Consider the following 20,944-nt stretch of genomic DNA (forward strand, 5'->3'; position numbering starts at 1 on the left):
ATAGAAAAAATGATGTCTCTGGAAATAATTAATGTTGATGGAGTACAAATGCCTCACCGTGTAGTAAATATCAGGGGAGATTGTGCTTGCTTATTCTCATCTATAGCTTATTTAGTGCATGAAACTTCGTCTTTAGCGGTACAGATTCGGGCTGACATTGTACGACTTTGGACAGGCACTTGAGGGGATAAAAAAAAACGTAGGTTTTCGGGAGATGTTATGAATGGGCACTTTGATGTTCTCATTCCCTACACTTACATGCCTGATGTACACATGGAGCGCACAAAAATTGAAGATAAAAGTCGGTCGGTCGCCTTAAAAGGCACCTAGTAATATGATGTTTGTAACGTCTAATATGTCTTATTTTCTCTTATTTTGTCTAATATATTGGGTAATACGAGTGTAATGGTGACTAAAGGGTGTTATTTCATGTCTAGAGGGCTCTAATAATGTTAAAAAACGTATTTAGAAGGTCGTAAACAGGTTTTCTATACTGTAACTGCGAAAATATTCGATTTATAAATAAAGAACCCTACTTCGCGAAACTTCATTTATCACGGTAGAGTCTAGAACGGATTAACCGTGATAAACGGGGGTTCACTGTATATACAGTACATTTACGTCCATGTAAACATCATTTTGGTCTTCCTTTCAACAAGAAAATGCCAAGCTACATTTAGTCAATATTACAACAATGTGGCTTTGCAGTTAGAGAATGCAGGTGCTAGACTGGCTTGCCTACACTCCGGATCTGCCTGCCATTGAAAATATGTGGTGCATTACGAAACACAAAATATGCCAACAGGCACCCAGGACTGCTGAACAACCTCATCTTATAATCAAGTAAGAATGGAGAAAAATGCTACTTTCAACTTTACAGTTAGTGTGTTCAATTCCCAAATGATTACTGTACATTATTGAAAGGACAGCGATTGTTACACAGCGGTAAACACACTCCTATCCCAATTTTTTTTAATGTGTTACAAGCATCAAATTTAGAATAAGTGTATATTTGCCAAAATAGATTATTTAAATATAGATAAAAGAACCTGAGGTGGGCTGGCACCCTGCCCTGGGTTTGTTTCCTGCCTTACGCCCTGTGTTGGCTGGGATTGGCTCCAGCAGTCCCCCGTGACCCTGTACTTAGGATATAGCAGGTTGGATAATGGATGGATGGATGGATAAAAGAACATTTACAAATCACTGCATTTACTAAGAAGATTTACAAATCATTTTACTGTGCCAATTTTTTTGGAAATGGGTTTGGACATCAAACAGAGTTGTTTTATTGGCACACAGCTGCACATATACAGGAGAAGAGCGAAGGGTTGTAAACTCTAAACAGTCCTGAAATGTTTGTAAAGAGTTGTGTAACACTCCATGATGCAGAAATGAAGCTAGGGAACTCTTAGTGTTGTCATGTATCACACATGTATAATATGCATTATACACTGAATTTTGACATTTCATTTACACTAAGAAAAATAAGCAATTTTAAATATAATATGAAACTTACTTTTACACATTAGATACTAACTTAATTCTAAGTTTATTAATATCACATATTACTCCAAAAATTGTTTCTTTTTTATTTACGTGCAAAGTTAAAGGTATTACGGGTACATAAAACATACTGTAAATCCACATGTCCTTATTGTTTTAAACATTAACAAATAAAAGAGATATTTTGGCTGTGTTGACCTGAGTTAAATAAGCATATACAGAAAATAGGTGGGTTGAAGAATAATTTCTTTTTTGTTTTTTTGCTAGGAGCAGTAATCACTGATATTGTCAAAAAATTGGAATATGCGTACCCCTTTTAAATACCCATTACACTAGAAAACAATATTTAAGAAATAAAAAATAAATAAATTTATGCACCCTTCAAAACAGTTTAGGTGCAGTATGGAAGCATGGTGTTTAGTCCTGCTGCCTTATAGGTCCAGCATTCTAGTCTCAAATTCCACACTTGGTAGTTGCTTGTGTACACTTAGCACATTCTCCCCATTCTGAGTGACTTTGTTCAGGTACTCCCATATTCTTCTCAAAGGCACACACACACACAAATTAGGTTAATTGAGGATTACAAATTAGCCCTGTGTGGGTATGTGTGGACTCTGCAATGAACTGCTGCTTTGCCCACAGTTGCTTCCAGCTCTGTGCCCAATATTTGCTTTGAGAATCTCAGCTTCTCTGCAGCCCTGCAGCTATGCAGTTTTGGAAGATGGATGGATGGATGCAGGTTTAAAAATGTTATGTTACAAATAGTTTGAGGTTAAATCTTTGGTAAACTCTAATTAGCAGTTTTTTTTTTTCTCTAGCATATTGTCTTCACTTTGTACTTTGTATTCTCTCTATGATGATTTCTTTCAATGTGTTTCATTAGCACATCATTTTTAACACATATGATTTGGCACTATTACAGGTTCAAAGAGATGCTGTTAAATCATTCTTGATTTACATATCTGCTGTATATGTGTTTTTCACTTATCAAATGTTTTGTGTTTTTTTTTCTAACACATTACAGTGCAGTGATCAGTGCTATTGCCTCATGGGTCTGGGAGAGCAACAGAAGCAGCACTATTAAAAATGTGCTGATCTTCTTGTATGCGCATGGATTTTAGAATTAGAATTTAGATATCTTCATTTGTCATTACTTGTGTATAACAAAATTTGGTATGACATATCTCATATTAAGCATCAAAATATCAAAGGCAAATAACTCAATTATACATTTATACAAAAGAAAGCAATAAAATAATAACAAGCAGTAAAACCATTCAACCTGTGTGGAGAGACAGAGGTGACAGCTCTAAGAAAAAAGGTATTTTTCAGACTGTTTGTGCGGGTTCGGATCAGATGGCGGAAAATTAAACAGCATATGCCCGGGGTGTGCGGTGTCTGTGCTGAGGCCGCTAGCCTTCTTCTAAAGTTGGCTGACATGGAAATTGTTCAAATGTAAGTTTCCACTTCAGAATAATTTGCAGACGATGCAGACAACTCAGTCACACAGTCATACAATGGATGAGGATACTCTCAACAAAGATAGATAGATAGATAGATAGATAGATAGATAGATAGATAGATAGATAGATAGATAGATAGATAGAACCTGCCTTGTGACGGACACCACTAGGATTGTCTCTAAACTGGATTGAGTAGGTCAGAATATTGTTGAATGGATATATATTTTAAATTATATTGCATCCATCCATTTTCCAACCCGCTGAATCCGAACACAGGGTCACGGTGGTCTACTGGAGCCAATCCCAGTGAACACAGGGCACAAGGCAGGAACCAATCCCGGGTAGGGTGCCAACCCACTGCAGTATATTGCATCCTGTAAAGTTAAATAAAATGAAACTTTTTTCTTAATATTTTTGAGACAAAAAACTTGATATTAAATTGTGACAGTTTCTAATGCTATGGAACCTGGGGGTCTCTGGGGTATAGCTCTATTACAGTATAAGCCATAAATGAAGAGAGAAGCTAATAAAAAAGAAACGTTTGCAATTCATTTGAAGTGTACTGTAGTATGGAATAATGCATTTCTTCCATTTTAGACAATGTAGTACAAGAATCCACATTGTCTAACATAACGAGACTGATCGTAAATGTGTTTAACTAAATAAAGTAGAAAATAGGTAAATCAAGAAAGCCTACCTTCTGAGGGTTCTTGTTTAGATCATCCAAACTAAGCAAAAAAATGTAATCTTTGGCTCCTAGTAACAAACGCCCCCTTTCCTCATCCAGTAGTAGGGTCTGGAAGTAAAGCCCTTCAGCTGATCCCAGAAATGGTACACAACTATTTGAAAACTGCAGTTCTGTGGGAGAAAAAAGAGATCTCTTATTAGATGAAAGCTGCAAATGACTTACCGTATTTGTTTTAAAAATATACAAAGCGGAATGCTTACACTTGTGGAGTAAAAAGTTATTCTTTAATTTAATAAAGTGATTATTGTTAGAAAAGTTAAGAAACATAATGAACCATTATACTTGACAAGCAATAAAAAATTCTAGGATTTCTTTCTTTCTTTCTTTCAACCTACTTTAATATCAGAATATACATTTTGGCACTATACTTTTCAAAAACAAGATATTTACTAGAGAAGCTGAGAGTTTGTGTACCTTAATCAGTCACTCTCCCAATTTGTTCGTCAGCATTTCAGGGCAGATCATTTAAACTCGGAGCAACAAGCGCAATGAACAATCTGCCCCAGATGTCTCTTCAGTTCATAGCAAGATGCTTAAAAAAGAAAACCACACACTCATGCTCATAAAGGTGACTTTAGCTAATCAGCCTAATGGAATTTTTTGCAATGTGGATGAAAGAGGATTCCTTTTTAGAAAACCATGCACACATATTTAGAAAAACACAGAGTTTACCCACACTGCCTGTTACATCTCTGTACCATCCAATTAAGTTCAAATGTAGCTTTATTGTTTTATATATAGAGTACAATGAAATTCTTAATAGTATATTTGACCAACATTGTGGTGGAGTGGCAGCACTACTCTGAGTCCGAAAAATGTGGTCCTCCGTGCATGGAGTTCACATGTTCTCCCTGTGTTTATGTGGGTTTCTTCTGGGTGTTCCAGATTCCTTCCATGGTCCAAAAACATGCAGGTTAGGTGGATTGGCAATGTTAAATTTGCCCTAGCGGGTGGGTGGGGTGAGAGTATGTTCCCCTGCAATGGATTGCAATGGGGATTGTTCCTGCCTTGTGCCCAATACTTGCTGGGATAGGCACCAGCCCCCTGCGACCCTGCTCAGGATCAAGCAAGCTAAAAAAAATGTTATGGTATATTTTACCAACGGTTAGTGAATTCAAAAACAAACTATGCAAATTTTTAGATCTTCATATCCTAGTTGCAGCTACTTGACTGCTGTAAGAATGTGAACGCTTAAAGTCAATTCGTAGTAGAATGCTACTAATATGTAAAGAGCTTCTGGATGTTTGCTAATTATTTTCTAGAATAAACAAAATATTTTAAACAGGCAAATGTTAACAATCAGTTTTCATCTGTTTACTGTTAACTCTTCATTCCGGCGTTCTCTTGGTAGGCACAATTCAACCTACAAGTGCATCACTTTGCTTGCAATGGTATCCACAGTAGCTATGTTTGTATTTTCTTATCGGTTTCAATGTTCTTAAAGATATATTTAAATAGAAGTCATTTTAAAATATCAAGAACTGGAATCTCATATCTTTAAGTCTAAATCGTTTTCACCCAGATATAATACATTGCTGATATTACTTTTATTCATAAATAACTCTTACTGGTGACCACCTGCCTACACTGCAAAAAATGAAATCTATGCAATTTTTTTTTTATATCAAGCTATTAAATCTCATTTTGCTTATTGCAAGATTTATAAACTTATCAAACATTTGCATTAAGATTATTTAATTTAAAAAACTGTGTGAAATAAATGTTGTTTACTCCATTTACTCCACTTGTTTTTTGCTAAATAAAAGCAAGGCAATTATTTTATTTAGCAAAAATATCTGTCAATGAGGTATGCACAATTTACAAGATTTCTTAAAAAAGCTATTTATTTTTAAATACACAGTTCTTAATAAGTCAATAAATGTTACAATAAGGAAAATAAGATTTAATGGCTTGATATAGAAATGTTTCACTTTTTTTATAATTCATTTTTGCAGTGCATCTCTCACCCTGTTTAGTGTAATGTATGAAACTGAAAAAAGAAAATAAAAAAACTTGCAATTATCCATCCACCCATCCCTTTTCTGAACCATTTTCTATATGGAGCAGGACTGCGGGGAGGATGGAGCCGATCCCTGCAAGCACTGGATATAAGGCAGGAACAAACCCTGGACAGGGTGAACACACAGACACACACACACATCAGGAGCCAATTTAACATTGCCAGGCCACATAGCCTGCATGTCTTTGGCCTGTAGGAGGAAATCAGAGCACCCTGGAGAAATGCACACGGATACAAGAAGAACCAGCAAACCTCCATTGCACTTATTTTACTTAAAAATGTTTGATTAGATGATCAATTAAGTAGGATAGCACATTATTAGAACATCCACAAATCGTTACAATTTTTTTTTAGAGTGATGCAAAGATTTCTTTTTGAAAAATAAGTAATTCCATCAATAAACTGATTAAGCAAGTTCAACGAAAGGTTAAACATGATGAAGTACAGTAGAAAAGACAAAATGAAGAACAAAGGTGAGTAAATGTGCAGTCTGGTAACATATTATTAAGTAACATAAAGATACTTCCTTCTCATTTTCTGTTAAAGATTTTGTTTAATCTCAGTGAAAGAAGACATAAATAGAGTTCCTGGAAGATTCTTAAGCAACAGTTCATGTATAGGACTCTAGTCAATCCAGTGTGTTCCTAAACTAACATATTTCAAAGTTTTCATATTATTTGCCCTGCCTTTGTTAGCAAATATTGAGAAACTGTAGTAGATTGCAAATGAAGTTGGTGTCTGTTTTTCTACATTATGGAATGTTGTTCATAATACATAGAGTCATATCAGCAAATCAACTTTACTACTAGATTAATGAGACCATAATAAAATGTAGATCAAAATTTAATGAATTGTTTAATTAAATAAAGTTAGGTAACCTGCTCAATGACTTGCAGTAATTGACCACTTTCTCAATGAGTTCTGTATAAGTAGTGGTCCATTCCTACTTACAGAATTATTTTAGTAAAATGCTCTTTGTTGATTTTTCATCATGAACTATCCATCCATCCATTTTCCAACCCGCTGAATCCAAACACAGGGTCACGGGGGTCTGCTGGAGTTAATCCCAGCCAACACAGGGCACAAGGCAGGAACCGATCCTGGGCAGGGTGCCAACCCACTGCAGGACACACACAAACACACCCACACACCAAGCACACACTAGGGCCAATTTAGAATCGCCAATCCACCTAACCTGCATGTCTTTGGACTGTGGGAGGAAACCCACACAGACACGGGGAGAACATGCAAAATCCACGCAGGGAGGACCTGGGAAGCGAACCCAGGTCGCCTAACTGCGAGGCAGCAGCACTACCACTGCGCTGCCCCATCATGGACTACTTAATGTAAATTCATTAGCAAAATTCTAATAGAATCCATGTTTAGGTGCAAAACATTTTTTTTTCTTCAAACAATTAGATATAAACTTGTTTTCATGCATATCCCTCTTTGTTGCTTTGGTATAAATTATTAAGGTGGACAGTTCTATCACCCATTTTTCCAGACATAACACTGATCATGTCAGTCAAAACCTACAATTGTTGACTCATCTGACAATAGAAAATTGAACTAACATTTTATGGATTATCAGAGTGATAATCCATAATGCTCTTGTTAGGCAACCACTCTTGTTCCTAATAGTGATCATGGGTTACCGACTTGGTATTCCATCTTGTCATGAATTTTATTTTTGTTCATTGTCGATTAAATGCATTAGTCTCTTTTCCTTGACGTGTTCAAGATATTTGTTCAGGGTCTAATTTGTAATCGACTGAAATCATGTCAGATTGTTAACCAAAGTTACAAAATGAGTGACCTTAATTATCCCTTTAACCAGACTGTGGTCAATCATAGTACGCTCATTACTCAAATACATTAATTCAAGAGATAAAAAAAATCTTGCCAAAGCCGCTGTAAAAAACATAAAACAATAGACTGTATACAAAAAAAGATGGAAAAATGATTTTTGTATATATATGTACGTATATACAGTATGATGAGTTAGTAGAAGTAAATTAATTTAGCTGTGCACTATTAAATAATGATTTCATATTATTTTTCTATATATCATTCGTATTCTTTACAAAGTGAAATAAGGAACAGCATAATATCTGAAGGGTGGCACAGTGGTAGCGCTGCTGCCTCACAGTTAGGAGACCTGGGTTCGCTTCTCTGCGTGGAGTTTGCATGTTCTCCCTGTGTCTGCGTGGGTTTCTTCCTGGTGCTCCAGTTTCCTCCCACTGTCCAAAGACATTCAGTTTAGGTGACTTGGCAGAATTAACTTGGCCCTAGTGTGCGTTTGGTGGGGCTGTGTATGTGTGTTCACTCTGCGATGGACTGGTGCTCTGCCTGGGATTTGTTCTTGCCTTGTGCCCTGTTTTGGCTGGGATTGGCTCCCGTCAACCTGTGTTAGGATATAGCAGGTTGGATAATGGATGGATAATATCTGAACTTCTGTTGAAAGCAGACTGTTTAGGAACAGAAAAACAATACTGAACAACCTGGAGAAAAAGTTAACTGCAATTCCAGATCTTTGTTTTGTTTGTATTGTACATTCTAGTTGTAGCTGCTGACAAGTAGGCCTGCACCAGGCCCAAGTAGGTAAATACTAGTCATACCATATGAGCCAATGGAATTAAACTTATTTAATTTTTAATAAATAGACGATTTCACAAGTTATAATTTTTTAATAACATCTTTTAATCACCAATGGAAGCAATGCTGCAAGCGATTTTGCTTCATATCATTATTTAGAAATCGATACAGTAATGCATTAAATCATTAGAGGAACACAAGTGGAAATTAAAATGACACTCATAGCAGACAGATGCTTTCTCATCTAGAATAAGAGAAAGAATGAATACAAAATAGAAAATTTTGAAATAGGATTTGGAAAAACACCAATAATTCATTACTAAACACAACACCAAAGTTAGTACACTCCTGAAAAATAAAAAGTGAAACAACTAAAAACATAAACTGCACATACGGGTTAACAAATACCTGAAACATTGAGAGAGTAAGTGGAAAAATAATTGCAATGGAAGCTAAAACAAACAGCAAAAATCCTTCAATGCTACCAAATGAAAATTTTAAGACAATTTAAATAGTCCCAGTGGTATACAAAGAAAAAAGGTCCCAGAAAATCACCAGGAAATTAAGAACGAACTAAATAAACATTTCCCTCAGCCTTTTACAAAGGAAGAAATAAATAGAATGCCTCAGGCAGAATATAAAGAAAAAGCTCAGTGTTTTAAGGATTTTTAAATGTCAGTAATGGTAAAAAATGTGAATGGTATTATTTATATTATACTACTAGTACTCTACTAGGTAGTGGAGTATTTATGGTATAGATATACAGTATAACAACAGAAGAAAACTACAAGGTAATAAAGGCTTATCTCATTTTTGTAAAATATTGGACAATACAATAAAAATTAAGCAGGAGACTAGTTTAATAAAACGAGTCAGTACCTGTTGAGAAGGAGAACCAAACTCATTGTCAAGAATATGAAACAGTCAACAAAAAAAAAAAAGAAAAACTTTCATATCTTCTGAAGTCTAGTGAGTAAGCAGGTAAGAAGAGAATGCACTTTATATGGCAAAGGTTATCAACTGAGTTACACAAGGACACCATTATCTTTTTTCATTTAATGCACAAAGAACAAAATTCTCTGTTTGCTTTAGATGAAAAAGAAGAATTACACTCCTACATAGAGCAGATTTATAATATTAAGAAGGAAAATACAAAAGCTATGAATAGAAACCAACAATATCTCTCACATGAAATGTAGAATAATCAATAAAGAAGAATGAACAATAGATTAAAACAACATGTTACAGACTCAAAAGCAAAATTCCACCAAAAATTACTATACAAAGAAAAAACAAAGAGATGATCCACATTGTCATGTTTGTTCAGTTATAATAATTCATGTGAAACCCATGTACCATAATGTTTCTAAATAGTTAAACATTCACCAATAATTCAGATGTGCATTCCATCTTGCCTGAAGAAGGGGCCTGAGTTGCCTCGAAAGCCTGCATATTCTAATCTTTCTAGTTAGCCAATAAAAGGTTTCATTTTGCTTAACTTCTCACTACATCCATAATGGCTAACACGGTAGAAGACCCTAATACCACACCCATAATTCAGAATACTGTAATATAACTCGCATTTCTTGTACACACCTCAAGAGTAACTTGGAAAAACAATACACAGAGCAACTCCTCTGCAATGAAACTTTCAGAAGATTACCATTGCAAACAGATCTGACTGTCTCTGCCTCACCCACAAAAGCCCATCCACCACTGGTTTAAAGGCCATTGTGTGGGTTCACTCAGATTGATTGGTTGCCCCCAAATTTTATAGAGATTGGCCCAGAGGTTTTTATGCCTGGATGCCCTTTCTGACGCCAGCCTCCTTTAGTTGCCTTTTATGACATGCAAGTGGAAAGGCCACCTTCTTCTAACTCCATGCGACAGGGACATTCCACATGGATCTGACTGTGTTAATAAAGCAATAAATAAAAAAAAAATCATACACAGTTTTTTATATACACTTTTTTGCCCCTACCTTCTATTTTAGAAATACATTAAGGCAGTTACAAACAGAATATCAGAAAAAAATCCTGTAAAAATTTAATGTTTTTACAATTAAAAATTAAAGCAAAAAGTTAAACTATTGTGAGCAGTATAAAAATGTGTAAGTGAGCAGTCTTTGGAAATCAAAATTTTTTTGTATTCACCCTTGTATTGATGCACATTTAAGGAGAATTTCATTTTGTGGGCATACACTGGTGAACGGCAAACAAATTGCTTGTCAAGTCAGCAAAGGCACCAGTAGCCAAACTTTGTTTATATAGTGAACACCCTCCTAAGATGCTTCAAACAGCAGATCCTAAAGTACCACACTGTCCACACATTTTGTGCATTTGGAGTATAGGCAGGTTTAGGGACTTGTTTAGGGTCAGTTAAAGGTGGAAACTAAACGTGTAGCCTTAGGGTTTAAATTCTAATTTCCTATTCACTATGCCACACTGTCTGCCTAGTAATAAATAGAAAAAGAACATTTGGAGACTTAAACTTGGATTATGGAACGTAAATAATAAAATTACCAATGGCGAAAGATTTATTGTGGCTTTTAAATGAAGAATGCCATGAGAGCATTTCTGTGTATGAAGTTACCTTGAGGCAACAACAAAAAAGGAAGAGTTGATTAATCAACCTCAACTGAAATTTAGGGACAAAAGCAGCTCTTCTGACACATTAGGAGAATCCCAACAACAGCTATCATGAAGAAAACTGAATAGCTGCAAAGAGCTAAAGTGCAGAGTCTGGGAATAATGAGGATGCCAGTTTTTAGGAAATCTTGTTTGTGCAGTGGGTCAGCATGACTAAAATATTGAACATTGGGTGTAGACGCTTTGGGTTTCTTGATTTCATTCATCTACCTATTTTCTGAACTTTCTTATTCCACCAAAGGGTTGTGGATTGTCAGTGCAATTCAACACACTGCTGTCCACAAGATACCTTGCAATAAATAAGTAATATAAGCACTTTTAAGAGATTTTTACGATTTGACAGGTTTTACTACATGATAAAAATTACCTAAATCTAATACATACAATTTCAGGATGTTTCATAAAAAGTTAGTTACGGTAAAAATACTGTACAGCCTTTTGCTAGTGTACTTAGTAAGCTAGCTAAGAATATTTTAATAATATCTTGCAGAATATCTGACCATAAATAGACTGCAATGATAAATAAGAATCAGTTAAACAGAAATATAAAAACAGAAAATTAAAAATAAAAGTTTTAATTTTTTTAGGCAAAAAAACAACATTTATAAAAGCATCAGTGTTAACACATATTAAACACTTTTAATTTCAAAACACAGCATGACTACATCAAATATAAGCACTGACCACTGACAGTGTTAAATAAGAAGTATTTGAAATTTAGAATTACTTCCAGGCACATCTATCAGAAGGGAAGGCCTCTGGTTATAATGTGCTGAAAGATTTGGCAGAAATTCAGAACAAAGTAAAATACATAAACCATTGATTTTATTTTTTCAAAAACAGCCAGATACAAATGGCTCTCTATGAATAACACAAATTTGAATGTACTGAATCATTCGAGTGAAATGTTTTGAAAAGTGATACGAATGTTAACATATTTTAGATATGAGTGACAGAATTAATGAGCCTGTTAACAACAAAAAGAAAATTCTACATTTCTGTATATATAATCATGTTTCTCCTGAAGTAATTACACAAAAAGAAAGCTCTCTTTAAAAAGTGACCCTTTCAGCATTTTTAAAAGTTCTTGAAATACTGTACCGAAATGCATGTAAAAATAATCACAATGTCACATTATACTTTACAAGTGTTGTGTGAAAATAAAGGAGAAAACTAAAACGGACCCAAACCATCCATTACCTATTCATTTCCAAGGCCTGTTTCCTGAAGTATAGTATAATGGTGTAAGGCAGAAGCAAACTCTGTATGAGGCAATGACCAACTGTACTGTAGAACAAACATGTTAAGGGACAGTTTATACCTAACACTCAGAATACGCGCATGCATGATGGATGCCGTTAGTTCCCAGTGTTCTTTTCACGCGTCCATTTAGCACATCCTCAGAAATTAACGCAACGCATGCACGAGTTGCAATACCACCAAAAATAGGGGTGGCATGCGTGTGCAAGTTTTGGTACGTGACGTCAGTATTGTTGTTTACTATCAACATGTGACTGAAAGCCACATTGCCACTCCAACAGGATCAATCTGTGTGCTCAATGTTTGATGAATGGTTCGATGCGATGAAGCAAATCATTAAACTTAATCGCTGACATGCAAATGTCTTCATGGTGCTTTTCTTCATCCATTTCTCGTATAAGCAATACAAGCGTCACATATTCCCCATCATAATGATGAGATACATTTAAAAGCATTACAGACTATCTCGAGATTCTGTTTTGCTGTTGCCATCTTTTTTTTATTTTTTTTTATCTTTCTTGCCTTAACTCACAACACAGGGAAACCAGACCTTGTTTTCTGCTGATGATTTGTCACACTGACACCTGGCGGAATCCTCCAGATTTACTTAAAGTACATGTGCAATCATATACAGTATGCTGCTTGCGTAACAGCAGCATCCTCAAACTCATGTGTCATGTAGCGTTAAGTGTACCCCCAGCCTAACACTAATCCTGGAGCCTCTTGGAGAAACTGAATCTTTTTTGTAAAACAGGATGAAATCAAAGTATCATATATACTTGCGGATAAGTTCTCCCGCGGATAAGTCGGGACTTGATTTTACAGTATAATTTCTGGCATTTTATAATGTCGGTCGTATAACTCCAATGCATAAAACTCATGCTATTGGTACAAGGGAATATGATATGGTAGCGCCCACCTGAGAGAGTAACCACAGAGCACACTGCCTTTTTTTCTATGTGGGTGCGGCAATTCGCAGTATCAGCACATGCTCCTAACCTCTCTCTCTCTATTGTGCCTACGTGACCACACGGTAATACCTGAACTATTCCGAAGTGACATTTTGCACTGTTTTGTGTTTTTTGCATCTCACATCCTCATACACCTTTATCGTAAGAGCATCCCTTATCTACGATGGAGCGTTCGATCAGAAGAAAATATGAAGCTGGTTTTAAATTAAACTTCGTTGAAGTAGTGAAAGAAATTGGTAACTGCGCTGCTGCTGCAACAAAATTCGATGCGTCTGAGAAACTGATGCGAGATTGCAGGAGGTAAGAAGATGTAAAAAAAAAAAATTAAGTGACGCATTTTCAACGGGTGTACAAGTCGGGTCTGATTTTGTGATCGATTGTTCGGTTTTCAAGACCGACTTATATGTGAGTATATATGCCACTAGTAAATGCGTGTGAGTAATGCATATAAGTATCCATCAAACATACCAGGAACTGTTAGGGGACCACACTGTGTAACTGTGCAAAAGTGGAAGGCGCAATGTTTTCTTTCACACTGAAAATGACATTCCCAAGAAAGAAATTGAAAACATGAATTGTTTGCTTAAATGATCAAGAAGGGTAACATTTGTTTTTGAAGTAACACCCAAGTGTTTAAAATCTACATGGGCTTAATGTGTAATAAACAGACTTGCTTTTATTAGTGCAATGGGATTAAGTCATATGACCAGCACACTTGTATTGAATTTGTGTCGTGCCAATGGAGAACTCTCATCACTCAAGTTATTAATCATGTTTTTAAATGTACATTATGTCTTTATTATCACATTATCAACTCTGCTTTGGAACTACAAACTGGGATATCCTGCAGGGGTCACATAGTGAGAACATTGAGGAGGTTGTTGACTACACTACTGACTACATCAACTTCTGTATGTACATTGTAGTTCCAGTAAGAACAGTACGTTGCTATGCTAACAACAAGCTATGGATTACATCAAGGGCCTTTTAAACCAGAAGAAAAGGGCTTTTAAAGGCGGTGATCAACATAAGCTCAAGCGCGTGCAGAAAGAACTCCGAGTCCAGTTCAGGGCGGCGAAGGAGCAGTACAGGAGAAAGCTGGAGGAAAAGTTGCAGAATAACAGCATGAAGGAAGTGTGGGATGGGATGAAGATCATCACTGGCTGCATCGAGAGAGACAGGGAGAAAGCAAACCTGATGAACAACTTTTTTAGCAGGTTTGACCACCCTAACCTACTCTCACTCTCACCTCAGAGTACTGCATCCTCCACCCATCCTTCTACTGATAGCAGCATAGGAGAGAGTTTCCCCCCCACCCACAATTACAGCAGCCCAGGTAAGCAGAGAGCTGAGGAGACTTTGTGCCAGCAAAGCAGTGGGTCCAGATTGAGTATTGCCACGACTATTGAAGGCCTGTGCGTTGGAGCTGGGGAGTCCTTTACAATGCATCTTCAACCTGAGCCGGGAACAGGGGAGAGTCAGAGGCTTTGGAAAACATCTTGCATCACCTCAATCCCAAAGGTATCACGTCCTGGTGAGCTGAATGACTTCAGGCCTGTCGCCCTGACGTCACATGTGATGAAGACCATGGAACGGCTGCTGCTTAACCACCTGAGGTCACAGGTCCGCCACACCCTCGACCCTCTGCAGTTCGCATACCAGGAAAAGGTGAGAGTGGAGAATGTCATCATCTGCATGCTACACCAACAGCGCAGAGGCAGTGGTGCAGTAAGAATTATGTTTCTGGACTTCTCTAGTGCCTTCAACACCATCCAACCTCTGCTCCTTAGGGACAAGCTGACAAAGATGGGAGTAGATTCATACCTGGTGGCATAGATTGTGCACTATCTTACAGACAGACATCAGTATGTGCGTCTCGGGAACTGCAGGTCTGATATTGTGATCAGCAGTACAGGAGCGCCGCAGGGGACTGTGCTTTCTCCAGTCCTGTTCGGCCTATATACATCGGACTTCCAATACAACTCAGAGTCCTGCCACGTGTAAAAGTTTGCTGACGACACTGCTATCATGGACTAAATCAGGATTGGGCAGGAATTGGAGTATAGAAACCTAATCAAGAAATTTGTTAAATGGTGTGACGCAAACCACCTACAACTGAACACCAGCAAACCAAAGAGCTGGTGGTGGATTTTAGGAGGCCCATGCCCCTCCTGGACCCCGTGATTATCAGAGGTGACTGTGTGCAGAGAGTACAGACATATAAATACCTGGGAGTGCAGCTGCATGATAAATTGGACTGGACTGCCAATACTGATGCTCTGTGCAAGAGAGGACAGAGCCGACTATACTTCCTTAGAAGGCTGGCATCCTTCAACATCTGCAATAAGATGCTGCAGATGTTCTATCAGACAATTGTGGCAAGCACACTCTTCTATGAGGTGGTGTGCTGGGGAGGCAGCATAAATAAGAGGGACACCTCACACCTGGACAAACTGGTGAGGAAGGCAGGCTCTATTGTAGGCATGGAGCTGGACAGTTTCACATCTGTGGCGGAGCGACAGGCGCTGAGCAGGCACCTGTCAATCATGGAGAATCTACTGCATCCACTGAACAGTATCATCTTCAGACAGAGGAGCAGCTTCAGCAACAGACTGATGTCACTGTCCTGCTCCACTGACAGACTGAGGAGATCGTTCCTCCCCCACACTATGAGACTCTTCAGTTCCACCCGAAGGGGTAAACATTAACATTATACAAAGTGGGGGGCTGTTACACCTGCCTCGCACTCTCCACCTTGCATTCTTTAACTTGCACTCTTTAATTAATATTGTTTTTATCAGTATGCTGCTGCTGGAGTATGTGAATTTCCCCTTGGGGATTAAGTAGTACTAGGTTGTTGTACCATGTTAGCCATTATGAATGTAGAGAAAAGCCAAGCAAAATGACACCTTTTATTGGCTAACTAAAAAGATTACAATATGCAAGCTTTCGAGGCAACTCAGGCCCCTTCTTCATCTTGCCTGAAGAAGGGGCCTGAGTTGCCTCGAAAGCTTGCATATTGTAATCTTTTTAGTTAGCCAATAAAAGGTGTCATTTTGCTTAACTTTTCTCTACCCTTGGGGATTAATAAATCTATCTATCTATCTATCTATCTTAGTATTTGTGTTTTCTTCCAAAATATATGTATTTATTAATACAAATATATTGTTATATCACATATACAGTACTTGTGTTATTTAAGGAAATGTTTACTTTTCACACTTAAATACTTAAGGGTCCATTGAACATTTATAGCATTTTAGTTAAAATCTGCATGGCGCCAGATATCTACCTTCAGTAGTTGAAAGAAATCAACAGGTCAGCTAAACTGTATTTGAAAGGAAATGCAATATTTAGAAAAATGTATCTTGCTCCTGTTTTTGGTAGAGACATCTCTGAAACATGTTGAAACAATCTTACAATAATACATGTTGAGGAACCTACTTTCCTGCTATTAAAAGATAAATTGGCCCATCAGCCTTTGTAAAATAAATGTTTTAATTAAGCCAAAGGAAAATCGTGTGAACATTAAAAAACAGTCCACTTTCACACGTAATTTTTAAATGTATGTTGCACCCCATGCATTTACTCCTTAACGCATGCAATTTCCTTTTAGGAATGGTCAACAGAGCATAATCATGTAAATCCAGATCAGTTACATGGAAAAAAAATGTGAAAGACATTTCATATTTCACAGTACAATGCGATGAACAGCAGGATTTGCATATTTCGTCTGTAGGAGGTTTCCAGGATGGATCTTAGTGAAAGTGAAAACATGCAGATACCTGGGGAAGTGTTTGAGTGTGTTGATCCAGAAGGCAACGTGAAATGGTGAAACTTGTGAATTAAACTAATGGTGCATATGCGATGAAAGATAAACAAACCTTTGTTTACAAAGTGCTTTTCTGCAGTGAACACAATTGTAAGGCACCATCCAAGCACAGATAAAGTGTACAGCTGTTTTTTACACTTGAAGCACAGGCAAGTTAATTGTTGTGTCCGTGGTCACACAGTAATTTGGAGGCCAACGCCTGACCTTGTGGGAGAGTCCAGTTTCTTATCTACTGCAGCATACTGCCCACCATGTAGACTAAGTTATTAGAATATGATTAACATTTTGAAATATTTTGATGGATTGCACAGTATTTTTCAAAAGTAAAATCATTCCAAGACCCTTTCGCAATAGATTTGAACCAAACCTGGGTCCTGGGAAACAGGACCTTTTGGAATGTCTATTATTAATTAACAGAGCTGTAAATTCCAATGCTGAAAAATATACATTAAAATAAACCCCATGCTGGTCGGCTTGCTTTGTTCTGCCATTTATTCTAAGTATCATCATTTTCTTTTTAATGATCCCTTTTTTGTGCATAAAGATAACATTACCTCAGACATATAATTTATCGAAAAATGCACATTTTTCTCTTTTGGTGTTTTTGATTGGTTATCTCTGTAGTGAATTCTTTTAAATTGGACAGTCTAGCACTAGTGGGCAAAGTGGTTCCTGGAGGGCTGCAGTAGCTGCAGGATTTTGAACCTTAATTGCTTATTTTAAGCTTAAACAATTGATTTTAACTTCTCCTTATTAGCAATAAGATTCAAATGACAAAAGAAACCAGCAATCCTCAATTTAGCTTGTTTCAATTTTACACCAGTGTGTATATATCATGCACTACTTGGTTTAATTAAATTAATAATTAATAACTGGGTTGAACAAAAACCTGCGACCACTGTGGCCCTCCAGGACTGATTTTGTCCACCCCTGGTCTAGATCCACCACATTGATGCCAACACTTCTGCTTGATCTATCATTTATTACTGGTCGTTAGCTACTTCAAGCATTCTTTTAATTATTTTAAACTTCACATGCACTCCCCAGCATCATTCCTCCCATAGTATATGTTGTATTCATCTTAATCATATTTTCAATAAACCTAATCATGATTTTAATTGTAATCTTATTAGCAAATTTAGCTTTCAAAGTATTTTTGTTTTCTTTAAAAGATAAGCTTGAAATGGATCCATTACAAAATTTGCTACACAGTTTTAAGACTGAGCCATGGGTATTACATATTAATCAATTACACACTAGCATGCATTTAGTACACATATAACATACATTTATTTTTAAATGTACCTAAATAGTGTGATTTGCAAATTCAAAATTGTTTGCACTTCATGAATTTTCATTTGATTTATTTGGTATATATTTGATAATTGTCGATATTTTATACAGTATAATGGGAAATAATTTGATGTTCAAAAATGTACACATTACCCAAACATTTTCTTTCAAGCTAATGAGGTGTTAATAAATTTAGAAAATGTGGCTGAAAAGGCTATAATGAAAATCTCTTACATTGTACTAAAAATTTTAAAGGAAAATCTTGTCAGTTCAAAAAGCATCAGAGGATAGACAAGACTAAGTACTTCATACTTCGAACAAAGGCGTCCATTGTACCCAAATCAGGGTGGACATAAAGAACCACAAAGCATGGCTTTGAAGTAATTAATGATAATAAACTTTTGAGAAATACAAGGGATGTTCAAAAAGTTTCTGCATTTTTTTAACTCTATTCATTAAGAATTTCAAAAACAAATGGCATCACTTTTCTATGTAGTCACCTTCGTTTGCATACCGACTTTTTAATGCCCAATTACTACTCCTCCCGCCTTCACCTTTTTAAAAGCACAGAAAATTTCTCAACTTCCCTCATATTTTAAAATGTATTTGAGTAACAACATATCACTTAATTGTATTCTGGAAACATGGTAGGATTATGAAAAAGTTTAAAGTTCAAAAACGTCAGTGGCAACCAAATCAAATTTGAGGTGAGAATAATAACTTTCCCTGGTGATGGACTAGCACTCTGTCCAGTCAGTTTTAGTTTTGCCTCCAGTGCTACTAGATTTATTTTCTGACTTCTTAGATCTATAATTTTGATTTGAAAATAACATTATATATATTAAGTCAAGATGGAGGTAAAAAGCTTAGGGGTATTTGTTGACTGTAATCTGAATTTTAAATCGCATATTCATCAGACCACTAGGACAGCATTTTTTCACCTAAGAAACATAGCTAAAGTTAGACCTCTTATATCACTGAACGATACTGAGAAATTAGTTCACACGTTTGTTTTCAGTCGACTAGATTACTGTAACGCACTCCTCTCAGGACTACCCAACAAAGACATAAGACGTTTGCAACTAGTGCAGAATGCAGCTGCTAGAATCCTAACTAGGAAAAGAAAATCCGAGCACATCTCTCCAGTTTTGATGTCACTACACTGGTTACCTGTATCATTCAGGATTGACTTTAAAATTCTGCTTATTGTTTATAAAGCCTTAAATAATCTCGCCCCATCTTATATATCGGAATGTCTGACACCCTATATTCCAAATCGTAACCTTAGATCCTCAAATGATTGTCTCCTTAGAATTCCAAGAACAAAACTTAAAAGAAGTAGTGAGGCGGCCTTCTGCTGCTATGCACCTAAAATCTGGAATAGCCTGCCAATAGGAATTCGACAGGCTAATACAGTAGAGCAGTTTAAAACACTGCTGAAAACATATTACTTTAACATGGCCTTTTTATAACTTCACTTTAACTTAATCCTGATACTCTATATGTTCAATTCATCATAATAACTATTCATGGTGGCTCTAAAATCCGTACTGACCCCAACTCTCTCTTCTGTTTCTTTTTCCGGTTTCTCTGTGGTGGTGGCCTGCGCCACCACCACCTACTCAAAGCATCATGATGCACCAACATTGATGGATGGATTAAAAGGCAGAAGTCTACGTGACCATCATCATCATCAAGTCCTTCCTTGAGAACCCTAAATCCAAAGAGGACTGTTTCATTTATGTTAGGTAGAATGCTCAGAGGGGACTGGGCGGTCTCATGGTCTGGAATCCCTACAGATTTTATTTTTTTTCTCCAGCCGTCTGGAGTTTCTTTTTTGTTTTTTTTGTTTTTTTCTGTCCACCCTGACCATTGGACCTTACTCTTATTCTATGTTAATTAATGTTGACTTATTTTATTTTCTTATTGTGTCTTTTATTTTTCTATTCTTTATTGTGTAAAGCACTTTGAGCTACAGATTGTATAAAAATGTGCTATATAAATAAATGTTGTTGTTGTTGTTGTTGTTGTTACTGCTATGTCTGGAATCAGTTTGTTATTTTGGAATTGTGCTGCCATGATATTCTCTAATTTCAGACAACTCAACACTGGATTATGTAGGTTTGGTAATAATACAAACAGATGTACTATTTTAAATTGCTAAAACATTTCTACATGCAGCGCTGTGTCATCCATCCATCTGTTTAGAGCTCAACTCACTTATTTCATTATGTGGTTGTGAGGAGTCATTGCTTTTCTCACCAGCATCAGGTACAATGCAGAAACTGAAAGGAGATGGTGTGCTAGTTACTCACTCACACAGGGATGATTTAGAATAGCCTATTAACTCAACTGACACATTTTTAGATCATAGGAGGAACCAGAATACTTACATAGAAGTGAGGACACTGCACAGGCTGCATTTCAGTAGCAGCCAGATAATCAAAGCCATACTGTAAAGCCGCAATAGCCAAGACATGTCACTACAGTGTGATTTTGATAGAACAAATATATAAATAGTTTTAATAGTTTTAGTTTGAAGTTTCATTATATATGCATGCACTGTGCACTGAAAAATTATTATTCTGCAAAAAGAGTAGAATGTGCTTTG

The 20,944-nt window shown here is 36.6% G+C and overlaps 1 protein-coding gene across 2 annotated transcripts in view; it reads right to left on the minus strand.

Annotated features, from left to right (window-relative positions):
* sema3d (sema domain, immunoglobulin domain (Ig), short basic domain, secreted, (semaphorin) 3D) overlaps window positions 1-20,944 on the minus strand; it is a 197,243-nt gene that overhangs the window by 108,485 nt on the left and 67,814 nt on the right. For both annotated transcript variants that reach the window (XM_039761472.1, XM_039761471.1), the window contains exon 3: window positions 3,664-3,824. In XM_039761472.1, coding sequence (XP_039617406.1) covers window positions 3,664-3,824 — 161 coding nt within the window. The remainder of the gene's footprint in view (window positions 1-3,663; window positions 3,825-20,944) is intronic.

Source organism: Polypterus senegalus, chromosome 8 (genome assembly GCF_016835505.1).
Source record: "Polypterus senegalus isolate Bchr_013 chromosome 8, ASM1683550v1, whole genome shotgun sequence".
Taxonomy (NCBI): domain Eukaryota; kingdom Metazoa; phylum Chordata; class Cladistia; order Polypteriformes; family Polypteridae; genus Polypterus; species Polypterus senegalus.